At 38.1% G+C, this 19,350-nt stretch overlaps 2 protein-coding genes across 2 annotated transcripts in view; one reads left to right on the top strand and one right to left on the bottom strand.

Annotated features, from left to right (window-relative positions):
- The window catches only part of LOC145978390 (serine/threonine-protein kinase Nek8-like), a 50,561-nt gene that overhangs the window by 16,440 nt on the left and 14,771 nt on the right, over nt 1-19,350 (top strand). Inside the window, exons 8-15 of the mRNA XM_083111004.1 lie at nt 765-903; nt 1,524-1,652; nt 1,849-2,081; nt 5,672-5,692; nt 6,110-6,234; nt 8,762-8,879; nt 9,887-10,014; nt 12,503-12,638. Of these exons, the coding sequence (XP_082967130.1) occupies nt 765-903; nt 1,524-1,652; nt 1,849-2,081; nt 5,672-5,692; nt 6,110-6,234; nt 8,762-8,879; nt 9,887-10,014; nt 12,503-12,638 (1,029 nt within the window). The remainder of the gene's footprint in view (nt 1-764; nt 904-1,523; nt 1,653-1,848; nt 2,082-5,671; nt 5,693-6,109; nt 6,235-8,761; nt 8,880-9,886; nt 10,015-12,502; nt 12,639-19,350) is intronic.
- The window catches only part of LOC145978393 (non-homologous end-joining factor 1-like), a 42,871-nt gene continuing 35,253 nt past the window's right edge, over nt 11,733-19,350 (bottom strand). Inside the window, exon 8 of the transcript XR_014440689.1 lies at nt 11,733-13,145. The gene's annotated coding sequence lies outside the window, so the exon portion shown is untranslated. The remainder of the gene's footprint in view (nt 13,146-19,350) is intronic.

The raw sequence follows: 19,350 nt of genomic DNA, 5'->3' as shown, positions 1-19,350 counted from the left end.
ATAGTAGTAGTAGTAGTGGTATTAGTAGTATTATTAGTATTAATTCAGCTAATTAATTAATTATAAGTATTATTAATTAATTGTTATTATTATTATTTAATGAAAGTATAATAAAACAATGGTATGTGAATTTGGAAAAAAGTTTTAGAAATAACACCCCCCTTGATGAAATCCTGTGTACGCTACTGTAGTGAGATCATGTTTAATTATGAGTGTTTTTGATGCTATGTGTAAATTTGATTTAAAATTACTTATTCAAGTGACACAGGATTGATACATGCAATAAAAAAAACATGTTAGGAAGGGTCAATCTTGTACCTTTCGGGAGGCTTTCAGACTGAAGTGAAAAGCGACAATTGTCGCTTGAAAATGAATTAACAGATATAAAGCAACATTTCATACTGAAGTGATACAACAAGCTGCATGTGCAGTGAATGATTTCTTACACAATAGAGGGGTCCATGTCACTTCAATAAATCTCACGCCGTATCAATGATTATACAGAATGACAATAATGGAAAGAAAAAAGTAATTTGTACAAGTTATATCATGAATCAGTGAATTGATGCCTGCAAATAACTTAGGATTACGATTATGAGAGAAACACTGTTGCTTCACTTCCATATATCATCCACTAACAACAGAGAACTTAAGACATTACATGTTACTAATAAAACATGAGTAATGCTTTACAATTAATTAAATGTAATTCAGTTGCTATAATGATTGTCTGGTCTTTCTGTAAAAAATGTGGTTTGTTTTAGGGATCTGAAAACAGCTAATGTATTTTTGACTAAGGAGAGATCAGTTAAAGTTGGAGATTTTGGTATATCCAAGAGGTTGGAAACTCGAAGTGCAGCAAACACAGTGTTAGGAACGCCATATTACATAAGTCCAGAGATGGTAAGTTACACTTGTTGAAAGTAAACTAAATCTTTATATCAACTTTGAAAGAATTTCAGTATCACAAAATTACAATGATGTTCAAATACATAACATGACACAATGTAATGGACTAGAATCTTACTGAGATGTGTTCCACCACCATTTGCTCTTAAAAATGTTAATAAATTCTAAACGGAGTATCTTGATGTTATCATAAGGTTCATCATAACAGGTAACTGTAACTTCATGAAAAAAAGTGCTTTCAATAGTGTCATTTTATCTAGTTTCCTGCATTACTTTTCTGCATAAAACTGTACTGAAGTTCTATTAATGTCCTTTACCAGTATTCATGATTGTACCACAAAACGGGAAACAGTTTTTATCTGTTTGTCCTAACATTCAAATTTAGCCTCATGAAAGAGAACATTTTACAGTTCAAAATCTAAATCACATTACAGATATACAAAATAAGATTAATGTAATATTATAAACAATTACTATACATCAAGTAATATTTGTCCATTATCAAATTATGAAATATGGAAACTTTCAATGCTAGCATATACAACTATTACTTCAAACAGATAGGTACAAAAAGTAGTAATGTAACTTTAATGATGCTATCCATTTCTTTGCAGTGTGAAGGAAAGCAGTATGATCAGAAGTCAGATATCTGGGCACTTGGCTGTATTTTATATGAAATGGCATGTCTACAGAAGACTTTCGAGGGCTCCAACTTACCAGCTCTTGTCAACAAAATTATGAAGGTATGTTCATCATAAATTGCAACAGTGATTGATTTAATGCACTTGTCATTTCAACTTATTTAATGTTTTCAACAGCCGTAAAAATATTTTCTGAAACTAAAAGCTCTAGATTGGTAGTTAAATAATCACTGCTGAAGACACTAATGTATTTCTAAGCATTATATTTAATTTACAATTACATTTACTTTATTTTAAGGGTCACTTCCAACCAATCAGAGGCAGCTATTCTCCAGGTTTCCGCCAGCTGATACATGACCTTCTCCAGAGGGATCCAGGATTTAGACCCAAAGCTGAAGAGATCATGGACTATCGTATACCTGAACTGCTGGACAATCTCCACGAGAATGGAGAATGGTTTAAGGACAATGTTGGCGATGAACCCAACATTCCTGGAGCTTTGGGATCAAGTCGAAACAGCTCAACAGCTAGGTTATACTTTATTCCCATAACAAATATAAATATTCATGATGGTTGCAGTAAACATGGTTTAAAATTACTTACGCGAAAATTAGAAAATTTCGCACTTCCGTGTTGCACAATATAATGGTTAAATCCTATTAATTTCGAAGATCCACTGTCTTCATTCACAAAAGGGTACGGCGTTTGAAGCGGAGTGACGTGGTACCATCTTCGAAATTAATAGGATTTAACCATTATATTGTGCAATGCGGAAGTGCGAAATTTTTTAAATTTGACGTAAGTAAATATAAATATACTAGGAATATTTTGATCTCTCTAATTTTATAATACATTATAAAATGATAGCCATACAAATTTCTTCTTTGTAAGTGTTTTGGTTTTCATCTTTATACAAATTAAACAACTTCATGGTATTATACAATAATAATAATAATAATAATAATAAGTTTCTCCATATAACCCTCAGGTAACTGTGGAAATAGAGCATTTTATAATCTCTGCAAACAGGTGCAAAACATGAGAAACAAATTTGGGCTAAAAAAAGATACTTCATTAATATCAGATTTCAATCTCAAATATAGACAGACAAACTTGAACAAAGCTGTTCCCAGTGAAAGATATAAATAAAGATATAATTTAGAGACAGGGTTATGCAAAAAACTTGACAGGTCACTATGGACAAGTTAACACAATACATGGTATTAAAAAAAAATGGTGGGGTTTTGTAAATGAATAAAGCAGCTGTTCAACTTCAATACGAGGGGGGGGGGGGGCTGGAAAGTTCATGAAATCACCCAGAAGATATGAAAATTGAAACAAATCATTGTAGCCATTAGAAAGAGCATATATTGTAAACCTCTTATTCTGAATATGATCCATTTGTCATTTTTATTTCTTTTGTTTCACGTTCAGTAAGAAGAGATGACGGAGGATTTGATTTGATTTGATTTAGTTTATTTTACTTCGCATTTTGTGCCTCTTGGCTAATTTGCGAAGATGGGGATGAGTGATGAAATGATGAAATTGATGAATGGACATTCACAAACAACCAAGCCCGACCGGGATTCGAACCTGGGACCCTTGGCATCGCAGCGCGATGTGCTAACCACTCGGCCACAGGGTCAGGCAAGAGATGACGGAGGACCTAAGGAAATTTGAGAAGAATGAGATTCACAGTGTCATCAAGTTTTTCGTGTTGCACGACAAATCCCTCATGGATATCCACAAAACTTTGCATGAGACATTGGGGGAACATGCCCCAGGATATACAGCAGTAGCCAAGTGGGTGAGGCATTTTAAGACTGGATATGGTGAGACTGAAGATGAACCCTGCTCTGGCAGGCTTGCAAGTGCAGTGACCACGGAAAACATTGACAAAGTATGACATGTTCATGGAGGATAGGTGCATATCCACCAAAACCATTGCTGCGTATCTGGGGATATCACATGATCGTGTGGGTATCAAAATATCAGAGTATCGTGCCATGCGGAAGCGCAGTGCGAAATGGATCCCAAAATGTCTGAATGCTGACCAGAAGAGAACACAGTTGCAGATGTCACGGGAGACCGTGTGCAAGTTTCAACACCCTGATGATTTTTTGAGCTGTCTGGTGACTGAAGATGAAACATGGATTCACCATTATGACCCACAGACTAAACAGCAATCTATGGAGTGGCACCACAGTGGGTTTTCTCGACCGAAAATGTTCTGAAGTCAAATGTCAGCGGGGAAGGTTCTGGCATCGGTCTTTTGGGATAAGGATAGTGTCATCCTCATAAAATATCTTAAACAGGGTGAAACCATCAATGCTGCTGTTTGTTTCCAATATTTGATTGAATTGAAGGCGGCTATGAAGGAAAAACGTCTAGGAAAAGTGAGCCGTGGTGTGCAATTTCTCCAGGACAATGCACCCTCGCACAAGGCCCATCAAACAATGCGATTGCAGCCGGATATGGGTATTACCTGTGTACCCCACCCACCCTATTCCCCTGATCTTGCCCCGTCTGACTATCACCTCTTTCCAAAGCTCAAAAAACATCTCAAAGGCACACATTTTCAGTCCGAAGAGGCACTGGTTGAGGAGGTGGAGGGCTGGTTTGCACAGCAGAACAAAAACTTATATTTGAAAGGGAAACGTTGAAACATCGTTGTGAAACGTGTATTGAGCTTCGGGGGGAATACGTTGAATAATGTATTAAAATGGTTGTTCCAGCTGTATTTCTTCTGGGTGATTTCATGAACTTTCCAGCCCCCCTTGTACAATTGTGAAGTGATTTCACATTCCTGAGAAAACGGGAGACCTCCATCCATTTGGAGAATGTGGTTATCATATTTAGTATCCAATTGTATAAAGAAGCAGTTTTCCAACATGTTCTGGTAGTATTGCAAGTCACGGTTCCTTTGACAAAGAACAATGGCTGCTCACTTTCTCATAGAACATCAGACAGAAAATGTTGACTTTCGGGAGTCACACTGGTCCTCTATTACCACGTGTAGCAGGTTGGTTCTGCAGATACTGACATTGTGACTATTGCCACTGAAATGAAATATGGCTTCATCACTGCAGATGAGCCATTCCACAAAACCATCTTCCTCCATCTTTGACTGCACTTCTACACAGTCACTTTTTCCCACCTTGTCTGCTGGTGTAAGGGTCAGCACCAATTGTAACTTGTATGGTTTAACAGATATCACTTACACAACACTTTCCACACTGTCATTTTTGGCATGTTCAATTTCCTGCTTCCTTTAGCTAGTGACTTTCAACTGCTGAAATGCCTCCCACACTCTATCAACATTGTCACTGGACACACGTGGCTGATTGGCTTTTCACAGGCATCTAGTTCCCATGAACTGTCTGTACCACCTGTGAATCTTAATTCTCATTTGGCATATCCTTTTGAAACCAGGCACAAAACTCCTACTGCACTGTGACAACAGATTTGGACACATCAAACTGGAGTACACAGAATGCCTTCTCCTGCTGAGCTCAGCAATAAACTATTGGTAATGCATCTTGAACTTGAGCAGCTGTTCTTTCTAAGAACACTGGTTACAACAGTTTTATTTACATATAAAACCCCATCACTCTCTTGTGAATATGATGTATATCCTCCCAGTATTCTTGTCTCACACTTTATCTACATACAAATAGTTTTGGGACTATTTTCACATATTTTTCAAAATTCATTACGATTGCTGAGCGGAAAATCTGGCAAGTGTAAATTTTGTTTAAAGTAGGTAAGATTTGATTTGATGTTTTTTAAGTCCACTTTATACACAGTAAGGCTAATCGGGACTGAACCTACAGTTTAAAGTGGGATCCAAATCACTATGTGCCTCCACCGGGTATCGAACCTGGGACCCCTTGATTACAAGGCGATGATGCTACCACTGCGCCATCGGGGAGGCTGAAGTTTCAGAGTAATCTACTGTGGTGAAGCCTGCATGTATATCTGAGCAATTAATTCGGAGATCTAATATTGTTACAATGATTGCAGTCATTGAATTTTATGAGAATGTCACAATGTTATCTGCTTTGGAATTCATACTATCTTGTACACTAACTCTGCTTTTCATGTGTTTTTCATGCTTGCAGCAGGAAAGCCAAACCTCAAAGGTATGAGAATTTTTTTGGTAGTAAAGTAATGCAACACTAACACTAAACTTTACTTACAATATTGTTTCCAAGAAGGTTACTTTCAAGACATATGTCTTGTTATAAATGTAGAAATGAAGACATTGTTTAAGAGACTTGTGCATTGCTGTTTCCAATGCAGTAATCTTTATGGGGTGTACGCATAATTTACATACATCTTAATTATTAGCATCTGTTCAAATTCTACCCCAAAATGAATGTAGTAGTTGGAGCTACAAATATTTAAGGATTTTTTTAATTTTTTTTTTTAAAAAGGATGTATTTTATGTGCATTGAGTGTTTCCAATACTCAACTTTAAAAATATGGAGACAATATCACCACCTGAAAAAAAAAAAAGTTGTTCATCATGATTCTCACTGACATTTTTCATTTTCTAGGTCAGTTCTCTACCATTTCAAGGCTTTTGATACAACAATTTCATTGACACCGATGCAACTACCTCCAAGAAGCAAGATCAAGCAAGTAGCAGTTAGCAACACACATATTATTGTTCTCACTGCAGGTAAAATATATATGTGTGCATGAGTATATCAAAGAAGAAAGGTTTCTAGTTATATATTTGATGACCCCTCTCTGTTCAGATGTAAATCATACATCACTTCAATCCAATATTATTCTTACTTAATCATTTTTTACACCAATGATATCCTGATGATTCTTTTACATGTTAAAATTTTTAGAATTTTTTACACTTAACAGTTACAAATGTTAAAAGATAAAAGCACCATTCTTACAATGCCAATCCATCAGTCCACTGTTCTCAACTATTTCTACATGCAACGCAATGTTAACAATAAATATGCTATTTTTAAAAGACGTTTAATTCTGTCAAATAATTACTCAATGTTCTCGAAATTTCTGAATATTATTAAGAAGCTATGTGCATACTATGTATTCTATATATGTAAATACTGGTTGCATTATGTAACATCTTTCTTTTTTCTGATCAAATAACTGTAATCAATAAAGGTGTCTTATAACTCTCATTCTAGCTTTTGTACAATGCATAATTGTTCAGATCTGAGTAAATGGTTCTTAATATCATCCCTTTTTCTTACTGAAATGTAAACATTCTTCAAAATTTGACATGTTGGAAGCCTGAATAATAACTTACATGCTTCTGATATCTCCACATATGAACTTATATCAACAACTAGTGATTTTACATTGAATAATGTTTCCATTGAATACAGAACCTCATTCACTATACAATGTCGAGTATAATAGCTTCAACATGTACTTACGCACATAAACATTATTTCAAATAAAGATCTTATCTCTCCTTTTAAACAATACTACTTGAGCTTCCTCGATGGTGCAGTGGTAGCATCGTTGTCTTGTAATCAAGAGGTCCCAGCTTCGATGACTGGTGTAGGCTCATAGTGGTTCGGATCCCACTTTTAACTTATAGGTCCAGGCCCGACTAGCCTTACTGTGCATAAAATTGACTTTAAACACCAAACCAATCAATCAATCAACAATACTACTTGCTTGATGCCAAACTGGTTAGCTAGCAAAACCATTATGCGTAGATAATTTGTGGATGTGTTTACTTGCCTCAGTTGACTGGTTTAAACTACACTTATATTATTTCGACAAATAGTCCACAAATCCTGTGAACATGATATGTTGATATATTGAAATTGCCTTGCACACAAATTATAACAACACAACATTACCTTATTATACCAACTACATCTTGTCACACCAACTATATAATTTTGAAACCTAATGTCAAATATGTAACACAGACTATTTTCCTGTGGCTCATCATCTTCATCACACCACTCTAGCACAATAACTTTACAGAAGAAATTATAGTAGACAGTCTCTTTCCAATTTTTATTCTTAGGCTGTGTGCTCATATTATAATGGAGATTTTTTTGTGTGATTTATTCAACATGTTGACATTTGACAGCACGGTTTATAATACGAGGTGGTATTAAAAAGTTTTGAGACTAGCTCTGTTTACAAGGAAGTACTTTATGTATCTACTTTTACACACTATCACCTTCAAAATAGTTCCCTTGCACAGCGATTCAGTGCTCCCAGAATTCCTGCCACTTCTTGAACGTGTCCTGGAAGTCTTCTTTTTGAAGTGTGTCGGCACCTTCTGCGATTCAAGCTGGAGTTAAATTCGTAACATTTGAGCTGGATCTTCATCTTCGGGAAGAGGGCAAAGTCCGCAGGAGCCAAATCTGGTTCCGTGTGACACACTGATAATGGCAGCAATGTTGTGGATTGTTCTCAGAGGATCCTCATGCACAAATTGCTGAATGGTTTTGACAACTTGCTGTCCATGATGAAATTGCAGACGTGGTAACACATGTAGTCAGAATAGCACCAGTTGCACAGCTCCCAATGTACACAGGACGATGTCTCTTGGCACACTGACTCATGAAGGAGGGTGCTCCCAGTGACTGTGCATGCAGCCTTGTGCTGCCAGAACAGAACTAGTCTCAAAACCTTTTGATACCACCTCGTATATTGATCATGTAGGGTGGGGTGTGATAATCTGATGGTTTTCATGACATTGTTATGAGGTAGTAAGGCTGAAATAAACAAGAGCACTGGTAGAAATATGAAGAGGGTTAAGTGCAATTTAATGAGCATGGTTTTCCTGTGCTGCAACATAGCAATATCAATTTTGTGTCTTTCACAAACAATGCAATGTTGAAGCTCCTGGATACTGTGAAGTCAGGTAGCACAGACAGAAGTCTGAGGCTGTTAGGTTGGAAGATTGAGCTAGCCATTCAATGTTTCCAAACGATGAAATAAAATGGCTGTGGAACATTGAACAGCATCCCTGCTTACCGTTGCAGTGTGGTGTTGCACGATCATGTTGAAAGCAAAGGTTGAATACACTGCATACTCCTAAAACTTACTCCTGACGTCATTCAAGTGAAGCAACCTCACAGTGCTCTCATACCAGGTATACAAAAACCATCAAATCCTCATGCCCCACCCCACTCAAATGCATGTACAACACTGTATTTATTATTACATATATATTTTATTCCTCTTTAAAGAACTCCTGGTGTTTACATGGGGAGAAGGCAAAAAAGGCCAACTGGGACATGAACAAGCAGAGATGTGGAGAAGTACCCCAGAATGTGTTGAAAATCTTAAAGGAAAGTCTATTACAAAGTAAGTTTTTCAACAGAAAAAAATAAAGTTATCATGCTATATTTAAAATATACTGTCCATCTTTCCTACATTCACCACAATTAAGTTCATGTATAAATCATCCTATAATAAATATGTAAAAGTAGGTGAATTTTTGTTCTATATCGAATCTTTTTACAGCATATTCAATACATCTCGCTGCCCCACACAAATAACTGGAAGTTTCTTATTCACTACAATTAAAAAAATAAAATTACATAAAAAGTTTTATTCATTATAAAACAACATCAGATTCACACTTTTACAATCTATAGTACACAAACATGTTGTAATAAAGCGAAAAAAAATATTTGCAAAGGTATCCTGCCACTTTATGCAAGAGGCTAATTACGATTGGATATAGATATGCATCCAAACTAGTCAAACCTAAAATCAGTCTTAATCAATATTATGTTACAAACGAGGTCACATATCCATGCATCTTTTTTTCAAACAAATTGATAAAGTTACACTTATGAAGGCTTCAAAAATTCAAAATGCAATTGAAGCACCCCATTTTGATTCTCAACCACAGTCCAAAACAATTTTGTAACACAATTTGGGAAAAATAAAGCCTGCACGATGAGATAACCAAACCAGACTTTTCCTCTCCACATGTGGGAGTTTCGAAATGCAAACGGCAGTGTTGCCGCATGTCTGATTTTAGCTCAGTTGTAAATGACACCTTCTGCTGTCCCTCGCAGTTTAAGGAAAGACATGGAATAGAACAGCCATTCATTTGATAGGCCAGGCAGCACCTGTGACCTGAAACTATTGCTCTGAGGCATAAGATTGACAATTCCGTATACCTACCACAAGAATTTCCCATCACTATGGAGCAGCCTGATTGATTCAAGGGTGCATGTGACCCTGCCTTCACACAAAAGACAAATAGAATGGCAACTTGTTTTTTCATATGGTGGGCTTTATAAAATATATGGAATGATTTACCTCTTCCTAGTTGAAATACTAACTATTTTTCATTACAGGGTAGGTGCTGGTGATGGGTTCAGTGTCTTTGTCAGTGACACTGGCATGCTCATGACGTGTGGAGATGGAACTTTTGGGTGTCTTGGGCATGGAGATTGGAACAACTCTGTTCGACCCAAATTGATTGGTAAATATGTATATTCAGTATAAATAATTACATGCTTCTTTACTGTAATGATGGCAATATGATTATTTTGTTCCTGTCAAGTTATTTTTCATGACCAGATTTTGGAATACAGATAAAACTGAGCAATGGGTAGAAAACATATAGGAATCTTTCTCTATGGAGTACAGTGACATGGACATCATTCCGAGTATAAATGAATAAATGGCACAATATTGGTTAAAGTTTATTCTGACATATGTACTTTGTTTGATTTCTTAAAATCTTGCAATGAATCTTTGTTTGTTTGTTGTGTTTTCATCAACAAATTAGTAGAACAAAGATTAATTTAGAATATTGAACAGACTGTTCTAATCTTACTTTATTTAACAGTTACAGTGAGCATTGCATGATCATCTCCTAATCTTTTCACTGCAGATTCCATGCTAGAGTGTCCCTTCCATTAATTTCACCTGATCACCATTCATCTTCATTATCACAATTAGCCCAAAGATGCAGAGAAGCAACTTCAAATAAGAAAATATACCTACAAGTTAATTTTGAACTGTACTAAGGAAATTAATTTGTACATGAGTTACATGCATACTCATTAACCACTTGCCTGATTAACCCGAGTTAACTCGGAATTTGTTTTTGCTTTACATATTATTTACCCGAGTTATCTCGTTAAAATCGTGCAACCGCAGTGCACTTTTCTGCCTACCCGGATAGACTCGTTTGAGCTTTAAAAGGTGTTAATTCCCATTTTGGCCACTAGATGGAAGGCCATCTACCGGATTCCCATGACACTACGTAGTTGTGGTCGTTCTGTGAGTGTAGTGTCAAAACTTACAGAGCGTTTTTGTGTTGTGAATACATTCTGTTCATGTTTTAGTGTTTTCCATCGTGTGAAGAACAACAAGATGAGTAACGATAAGCTTAGACAACAGTATATAGGAGGAGAAGGAAAAATGGATGTGAGTGGAAGTGATACAACAGCGGACAGTGTGTGTACTGACGGGACAGATACAGATAGTTGTGGTGGTGTACAGTCGCCTTCTAAAATATTTTCTTTGGTATATGATTTGTTGGGAAAGGGGTACTGTTTGACAATGGACAATTATTATAACTCCCCACAACTTGCAGATCTGTTCATTTCGAAAAAGCTGATGTATTTGGAACACTGAAACGCAGTAGGAGAGATGTACCACAGACTCTAAGAACAGCCAAATTGAAGAAAGGCGAAGAAGTAGGGTTGCAATGCGGCAAAGTGAGAGTCATGAAATGGAAAGATAAGAAGGATGTGACATTGTTGTCAACCATCCATTCTGTTGAAATGATGACTGTAACACAAAGTCACAAAGCCAAAATTAAACCACGAGTGGTGGTCGATTACAACGACAAAATGGGTGGTGTTGATCAGCATCTTGCTTCATACGCCACACCAACAAAGCGTGGCAAAAAGTATTATAAAAAGATTTTCTTTCATCTGTTGGATCTGTCTCTTTGGAATTCAACATTAAAACGTGAAGACATTTTATTTTCCACAGTTTATATGCTATTTTGAAACATTTGTAGTACTTAGTTTTTGAATAGTTTGGTAACCTTATTTGACCCCAAAAAAAGAATTTCATTACTGTTCCTTAATTGCCGATATCGGTACATTACAAACACACAATAAAAAAAATGTGTAAAATATGGACCACTTTTGGGAAAATAAAGTGTCAGGCAAGTGGTTAATAGAGTTCAAAATAAGAAGAAATATGAATTATGGGTGTTCGGAAAAATCACCACATTCAGTGCTGGAAAACTGCCAAAAGAAGAAACATAAAAAATTTATACATGTTTTCATTATTTTGAAGTGTAAATGTAATAAGCAATATGCACAATTAAAAAGAATTATTGATTAATGTCAATAATGTATCATAAAAGTATTAAACTAAATATTTGCCTTTGACATTAAATCAGTACAACATTAGTTACTAGTCAACTTTCAATCCTCTTCTGTGTAATATTTACAAATACAACATATGTTCACAGAAACACTGTTCAAACAAAATAAGGTATTATAAAAATAGTTCTTGAGCATGAAACTTCTAATTCACTTAATATTTCAATATATACAGATGTCTCTTTTTCAAGACTCTTAACTTGTATGGGCCTCCACGATGGCATAGTGGTAAGGTCGTTGCCTTGTAATCAAGGGGTCCCGGGTTCGATACCTGGTGGAGGAACATTTCACAGTGGTTCGGATTCCACTTTAAACTGTAGGTTCAGTCCCGATTAGCCTTCCTGTGCATAAAGTGGACTTAAAACAACAAATCAATCAACCAATCTTAACTTGTAAGTGTTGAAACCTTGAAGGAATAAAAAGTTTTGGCCATAAGAAGTACCTTCTTGAACATAAATATTTAATACAAAATTCGAGACTATATGGCCACTCTACAAAGAATTAGAATTAGAGAAAACATGGTCACACACTATTGTTACAGGCTTCCGCTTTTCATTTCAGAAAAGTTGCTGACTGTGGACGTGTGTGCCATTGGATGTGGTCCTCACCATGTTGCAGTTGTGAGTGGGGAAGGGTTAGTCTACTCGTGGGGACGTGGTGATGGTGGACGCCTTGGAGTAGGCCACGAGGAAGACTGGTATGTTAGAAGAAGCCATTTCACACACATTATCCTTCTCAGTTTCCAATCTTTGACTGGATCAGAATGGAGATCAAGTTTCTAAATTTTCTGTTCTTCCACCCTTTCCACTATGTTCCAAATACAGTGCCTTTTCTTTTCCACTCTTCACTACTTGCTCTTTCCTTTGGCTCCTTCCCACTACTTGCACAGTGTATTCTCTCACTGGCAGTATTTATGGCCTTAATATCTTCATGTGTCCAAACCATGGCCACTCTAGGACAAGGTTAAAATTCAAGTATAATTCTCAGTTTTAAGGTGAACTTTCCAAAAGGGGTGGAAACAAGTGCTATCTCTACTTCAAACTTACGTATTACCATCTATCACCACCCACACATGTACACACACAAATATATTAATGATATAAGGGGTTGCAACGTCCTCCAGTTGGACACCAGTCGTTCCAAAGTTAGTCCGCTGCTACTTTTGTCGGGAACATGAGATGCTTTTATCACTCATCAGGGCTTGCTGGGTAGAAAAGAAAACATGACATTCTTTTCAAAGTTAAACACAGTTTCATAATCGCTTATATTTCCTAATCACTTACCAATAAAACACTAGAACATTCAATAATAACGTTCACTCACATATAACGAAAGTCAAATTACATAATTAATTGTTTACTTTCAACTTATCGGCAAGAAGAAAAACTCGAAAACCCAAAATCTATACTTCAATTCTCTCCGTTTCCAAGTTCTTATTATTCTTCACCTGTTTTCCAAACTCAGTCTGTCGTCAGGTGAGAAACATTCAGGTGGGTTCACTTCCTCTGCTGAGATGAGAAAGTGACGTCAACACGAACAGATTATGACGTAACAGTTGGGCTGAAAAGTTCGTAGGCTAACATAGTAAAAAATATTTTTTTGACAAAATTCGATTTTATTATTCAATATAGTTGCCTTCGAGGGCGATACAACGATTATAGCGGTAATACAATTTTTCGATGCCATTTTTATAGTACGATTTCTCTTTAGCCTCAAAATAGGCCTCAGTTTCGGCGATTACCTCTTCATCAGTGCTAAATTTCTTTCCAGCGAGCATTCTTTTAAGGTCTGCAAACAGGAAAAAGTCACTGGAGGCCAGATCTGGAGAATATGGTGGATGGGGAAGCAATTCGTAGTCTAATTCATATAATTTTGCCATCGTTTTCATTGATTTGTGACACGGTGCATTGTCTTGATGAAACAGCACTTTTTTCTTCTTCAAATGGGGCCGTTTTTTCGTGATTTCATCCTTTAAACGCTCCAACAACGCTATGTAATAATCGCTGTTGATGATCTGGCCCTTTTTGAGGTAATCGATGAATATAATACCATGAACATCCCAGAATACTGATGCCATAACCTTGCCAGCCGACTGTTGCATCTTTCCACGCTTTGGATTCGGTTCATCACGTGCAGTCCACTCGGCTGACTGTCGATTGGACTCTGGAGTGTAGTTATGGAGCCATGTTTCATCCATTGTAATATATCGACGGAAAAATTCGTGTTTATTACGGTTGAATATCGCTAAACATTGCTCCGAATCATCAAAACGTTGTTGCTTTTGATCGATTGTGAGCACGCGCGGCACCCATTTTGCACACAGCTTTCGCATGTTCAAATATTCATGCACAATATGTCCAACACGTTCCTTTGATATTTTTAAAGTCTCAGCTATCTCGATCAACTTCACTTTACGATCATTTAAAATTATTTTGTGGACTTTTTTGATGTTTTCGTCGGTAACAGCCTCTTTGGGGCGTCCACTGCGTGCATCGTCTTCGATGCTCATTTCGCCTCGTTTAAATTTAGCAAACCACTTCTCAACGGTTGATTTTCCTGGTGCAGAGTCCGAATAATGTTTATCAAGCCAAGCCTTGGCTTCAACAGTATTTTTTTTTCGCCAAAAAGCAATGCTTTATTAACACACGAAATTCTTTTTTATCCATTTTTTCACAATAACAAAAGCTGCTTCACTCACAATGCTATATCTCACGAACTAATTATCCGGCAGCTGTGAAATTTATACACGTATCCTTTGAAGGTTAGTACTAAGTAAAAATCACATGGATTTAATTCTAGTAACGCCATCTATGAGTCAGCCTACGAACTTTTCAGCCCAACTGTTATTTATAAACATCTATACAAGTTCCAAACACAACTGTATCAATCTAACTATAGTTGTCTGTGACAACGTGCACATTATTTATTTATTTATTTATTAATGCCTTGTTTTAAATGGCGGAGTTAAGGCCGTACAATGCCTTTTCTTCCACTCAACCATACATTTAAAATTATACATTATTATATTATACACAAAGTACACTAAGTCATTTCACATAGGTCCACACACACACATTATACTCATACACACAAGTCTTAAAGCCCTGAATATAACACACAAAATACAAAATATATAATACACAAAAAACTAAATATGGAATGAAAGAATGCAAAATTTGAAATTGTATTTAAGTAACTGCAAGGTATTTTAAGAATTCGTTCACTTGCACATGCTTTTTAGTCTGCTTGACAGGGGAAGATCTAACAACTACTCTGAAGAGAGTGGCGAACACGTCTGCTAAAGGAACCGACGGAGCTTACTGCTCTAGTGCTTTCTGGCAGCTGATTCCATAGTCTTACAGCCGATACGGAGAAAGAGTTGGAGAAGAAGTTTGATCTGTGGACAGGGATAGAGAGAACTGAGGAGCTGCGTGATCTGGTGTCGCGATCGTGAAATTCGTGAAGAAATTGGAAGCGAGAGAGGAGATAGGAAGGTGACTTGAGGTTGAGAACTTTGTAAAGTAAAATCAGAGTGTGCAGCGTTCGTCTTTCTTGCATACGTAGCCACCCCAATTTGAGAAAATAAGGTGATAGGTGGTCCCAATATTTTAAATTAAAAATGTATCGTACGCAGGCATTTTGAACACTCTGCAGACGTCTAGCTGACTCACCTGTTAAGCCGGAATACGCTACGTCACAATAATCTAAATGGCATAAAACTAGGGACTGACATACTTTGGCCTTGATAGAGGTGGGGAGGAACTTGCCCATGCGTCTTATAGAATACAGAGATGCGAAAGCTTTTCTACACGCCGAACTTGTGTGATGTGACCATGATAAATTTCCGTCTAATACAATTCCCAGATCTTTAACAGTTTGGTTAAATGGAATGTGAGTCGAATCTACAAGAATGGAAGGCAGAATGTTAAGATCTACGTAACGTTTCAGTTTATCGGAAGCAATCAAAATTGCTTGTGTTTTATTAGGGTTAATATACATGCCATTGTCTAGCGACCAGTTAACAATCCTCTCTATATCTTCATTAACCTTGGAAATACCATCGTTTAACATTACTGGGGGTGCAGAATAGTACAACTGGAGGTCATCGGCATACAGGTGATAACGGCAGTGTTTCAAGATATTTGGTAGGTCATTAATGTATAAAGAAAATAATAAAGGGCCGAGTACACTTCCTTGCGGAACGCCACAAGTAATCTCAGATAGCGCCGAGCACTTGCCATCATAAACCACCCTTTGTTTACGTCCAGTTAAGTAGGATTTGACCCAGTCGGTTGCAGAGGTGGTGAAATTAAAAAATGATTTTAGCTTGGAAATGAGAATATCATGGTCGAGTGACTGGAAAGCTTTCGTGTAGTCCAATAAAACTAAAACTGTCGCCTGTCTGCAGTCCATAGCTTGTCTGACGTCGTCGGTTATGTGAGTCATGGCGGTGCTAGTGCCGTGATTAGGTCTAAATCCCGACTGAAACGGAGCCAGAACTTCATTTGTATGTCGGCTGATTTGGTCGTGAGCAATGTATTCTAATGCTTTCGATAGCGCGGGAAGAATACTGATAGGTCGGAAATTGTCAATGGAAGTGGCGGGGTCAGTCTTGGCGAGAGGAAGAACGTGTGCTATTTTCCACTTATCTGGAAAAATACCAGAGCGCAGAGAAAGATTAAAAATGTCAGTGATGTATGGCAATACATGAGGTAAAATCAGCTTTATTAGTCGCAATGGGAGGTTGTCGGCTCCTTCAGAACCAGATTTGATCCGACCGATTGCAGTTGCAACTTGGAACTCATAGACTGGGTTAAAATTGAACTCTATCATTTCTGTTTTGTGGTTTGCTATAGCTCTAATAGTAACATTTTTAGCATCGTTATTCATTGAATTAGAGAGAGAGAAATGTGTATTTAATTCATCAAGGGACGAAACACGAGTAGGATCTACGTTACGTTTCTCTCCTAGCCCTAGATTTCTTAAGTTATTCCACAACATTCGGGGGTTGCCTTGCATATTTAATAATTCGTAAGAGAGCCTTCTCTTTGCGTTGCGCACGGCCTGATTACATCGATTTCTCAACACGCGGTAGTTATTAAAACTGTTTAAAGTATTTGGAGATTTGAGGCGCTTGTCAGATTTAAACCTGCGGTGAGCCGAATCACGCTCCGCCATAAGTGCGAGAATGCTGTCGGTCATCCAGGGGGAAGCAGGCCGCGTGACGCGTTTTTTCTTGAGTGGAGCATGTTTGTCGAAAAGGTGTAAGATTAGACTATTTAATTCATTAAGCTTATCGTTAATATCAGTGAAGCTGTTTATTGAATTCCATGGGGTTCTTGTAGCATCTTCGTTTAGTGAAGCGGGGTTAATTTTCTTTAAATCGCGGTATTCAATTATGTTTGGCTTGGATTTCGGAACATTGAGCGAGTAAGCAACGTAAATAAGATCGTGGAACGAGAGACCGCAGGCGCTCGTTTGTCCATGTTTGGTGATTCGAGAGCAGTCTCCTGTTAAGATGACATCTAGCCAAGAATGCGACGTAGCCGTGTGGAAGGTAGGATCGAGCTTCAAAATATTTAGATTGTAAGAAGAGATAGCAGCGCGGAATTTATTTACTTCGGGTTTGTCAGTTTCTAAATGAAAGTTCAGATCCCCAAGTAATAATACATGCGAGTACATGGGAATGAGTTTAGCCAGTTCCTCCTCACAATTTACAAAGCACGTTCCAGGTGGACGGTACGCAACAGCTAGAAGTAGCTTCTGTTTGTTGATGGTAAGTTCCAGGAAAAGATATTCTGTCATTCGTGCGTAGTTACCGTCAGATTTAGCCACAACCACCGCGGTAATATCTTCCCTTATCAGTGCCATCACCCCGCCACCTCGTTTCCCCAACCTGTCGTTTCGGAAGACGTTGTAGCCTCGGAAGGAGACCATGCTGGAGGGTGTGAGGGGATTAAGCCATGTCTCCGATACAAGAATGCAGTGGAGATTCAGGGGGGAGAAAATAGCTTTGAAGCTATCGAGGTGCGCTTCGATGCTCTGTGCATTCACGTGTGACACCAACAGTGAGTTCGGACAAGTCTTCAGCTCATTTCCGAGAATTTCGGCTGTGCTGACAGCGGGGGGCGGAGTGCCAGGGCAATTAGCAGAGCGACGACCCTCTTCAGAATTTCGTCCACTGTCACCGAGATGCGTTGTTGCCAGATTAGCCATTTTTAGAATTGAGGTTTAACGAACAGAAACAAGATGGGAGAAGAAACATTAGCATACCAAAATTAAATTTAGAATTATTACTTACCCTGTCAAGCAGAATAGCATGGAGGAAAGCATCAGGGAATGACACACACACACTCACATTAAAAAACGATAACATAAACAAGAACCCGGACAAAAAACTCACACTAAACACACATGATTTGAACACATCACACACACAATTATTCATACACAGCGTATCATAACGACAAAAGTCACATATGCTCTTCATTACACTTCGTACTCAGTTCGCGTTGCACCCCATCTCAAGGGAGAACGTCAAGATCCTCGGGGGAAGATATAAGGTAGCGACGACCTCCGTGAAATACGAAAATGCGCCCGTCTTGGCTCCAGGCATTGCGTGTCCCTACGCGATCCTTTGCCACTCGCAAAACCCTCTGTCTGTAGGGAGTTAGCGACTCTGTAATTAATAGGGACGAGTTCTTTAGCATCTTCTTTGATTTCCACACCTCGTTCCTGGAGCGGTAGCTTACAAATTTCACTATGATGGGGCGTTTTCCCGATCTCAAAACTTCCGCAGACGATCTTTTCGGAGGGCCAAGCCTGTGGCACCGGTCAACGTGCTCGAGCTTGATGTGCTGCAACTGAAGCTTATTTTGTAAAGTCTGGAGCACGATGCTGTCCACGTCTTCGTTGGTGGTTTCGGGGACCCCATGCAGCAAAATGCAGTTCCTCCTAGAGTACTGCGCTAGGTCATCTATTTCAATGGTGTTCGTGCGTATCTGCTTGTTCATGCTCTCTAGGTCGCGCCGCAGCTCTGTCATGGAGTCGCTCGTCGATCTCTTAAATTGCACAAACTCCTCTCTGAGGTTCAGGAGTGACTTGCGGAGGTCAGCATCTTCTTGCACCGATCCATGGTTGTCTAGCAACTCATCAAGTCGTTGCTGGAATGCTTCCATGGTTTTGCCTATTTCTTCAACTTTGGTCGAAACAACTGATAGTGTAGGCTTGGACATGATAACAACCCCGAAGATCCACACGGTGAAGCTATTGACCTGGCGGAAGATGTGGCAACGTACAGCGGTGGAGAATAGAATGCCAGGCTAGCTGAGGGGTGAAAGCGCGGAGCTCTATTCAAGCACGTCCATCCACTACAACTCACAACGTAGGAATTTTAAAAATCTTAACTT

Source organism: Lepisma saccharinum, chromosome 24, assembly GCF_977018435.1.
Source record: "Lepisma saccharinum chromosome 24, izLepSacc3.1, whole genome shotgun sequence".
In the NCBI taxonomy this organism is placed as follows: Eukaryota; Metazoa; Arthropoda; class Insecta; order Zygentoma; family Lepismatidae; genus Lepisma; species Lepisma saccharinum.
The sequence above is the reverse complement of the archived record's forward strand: the minus strand, read 5'-3'. Positions and strand labels throughout refer to the sequence as shown.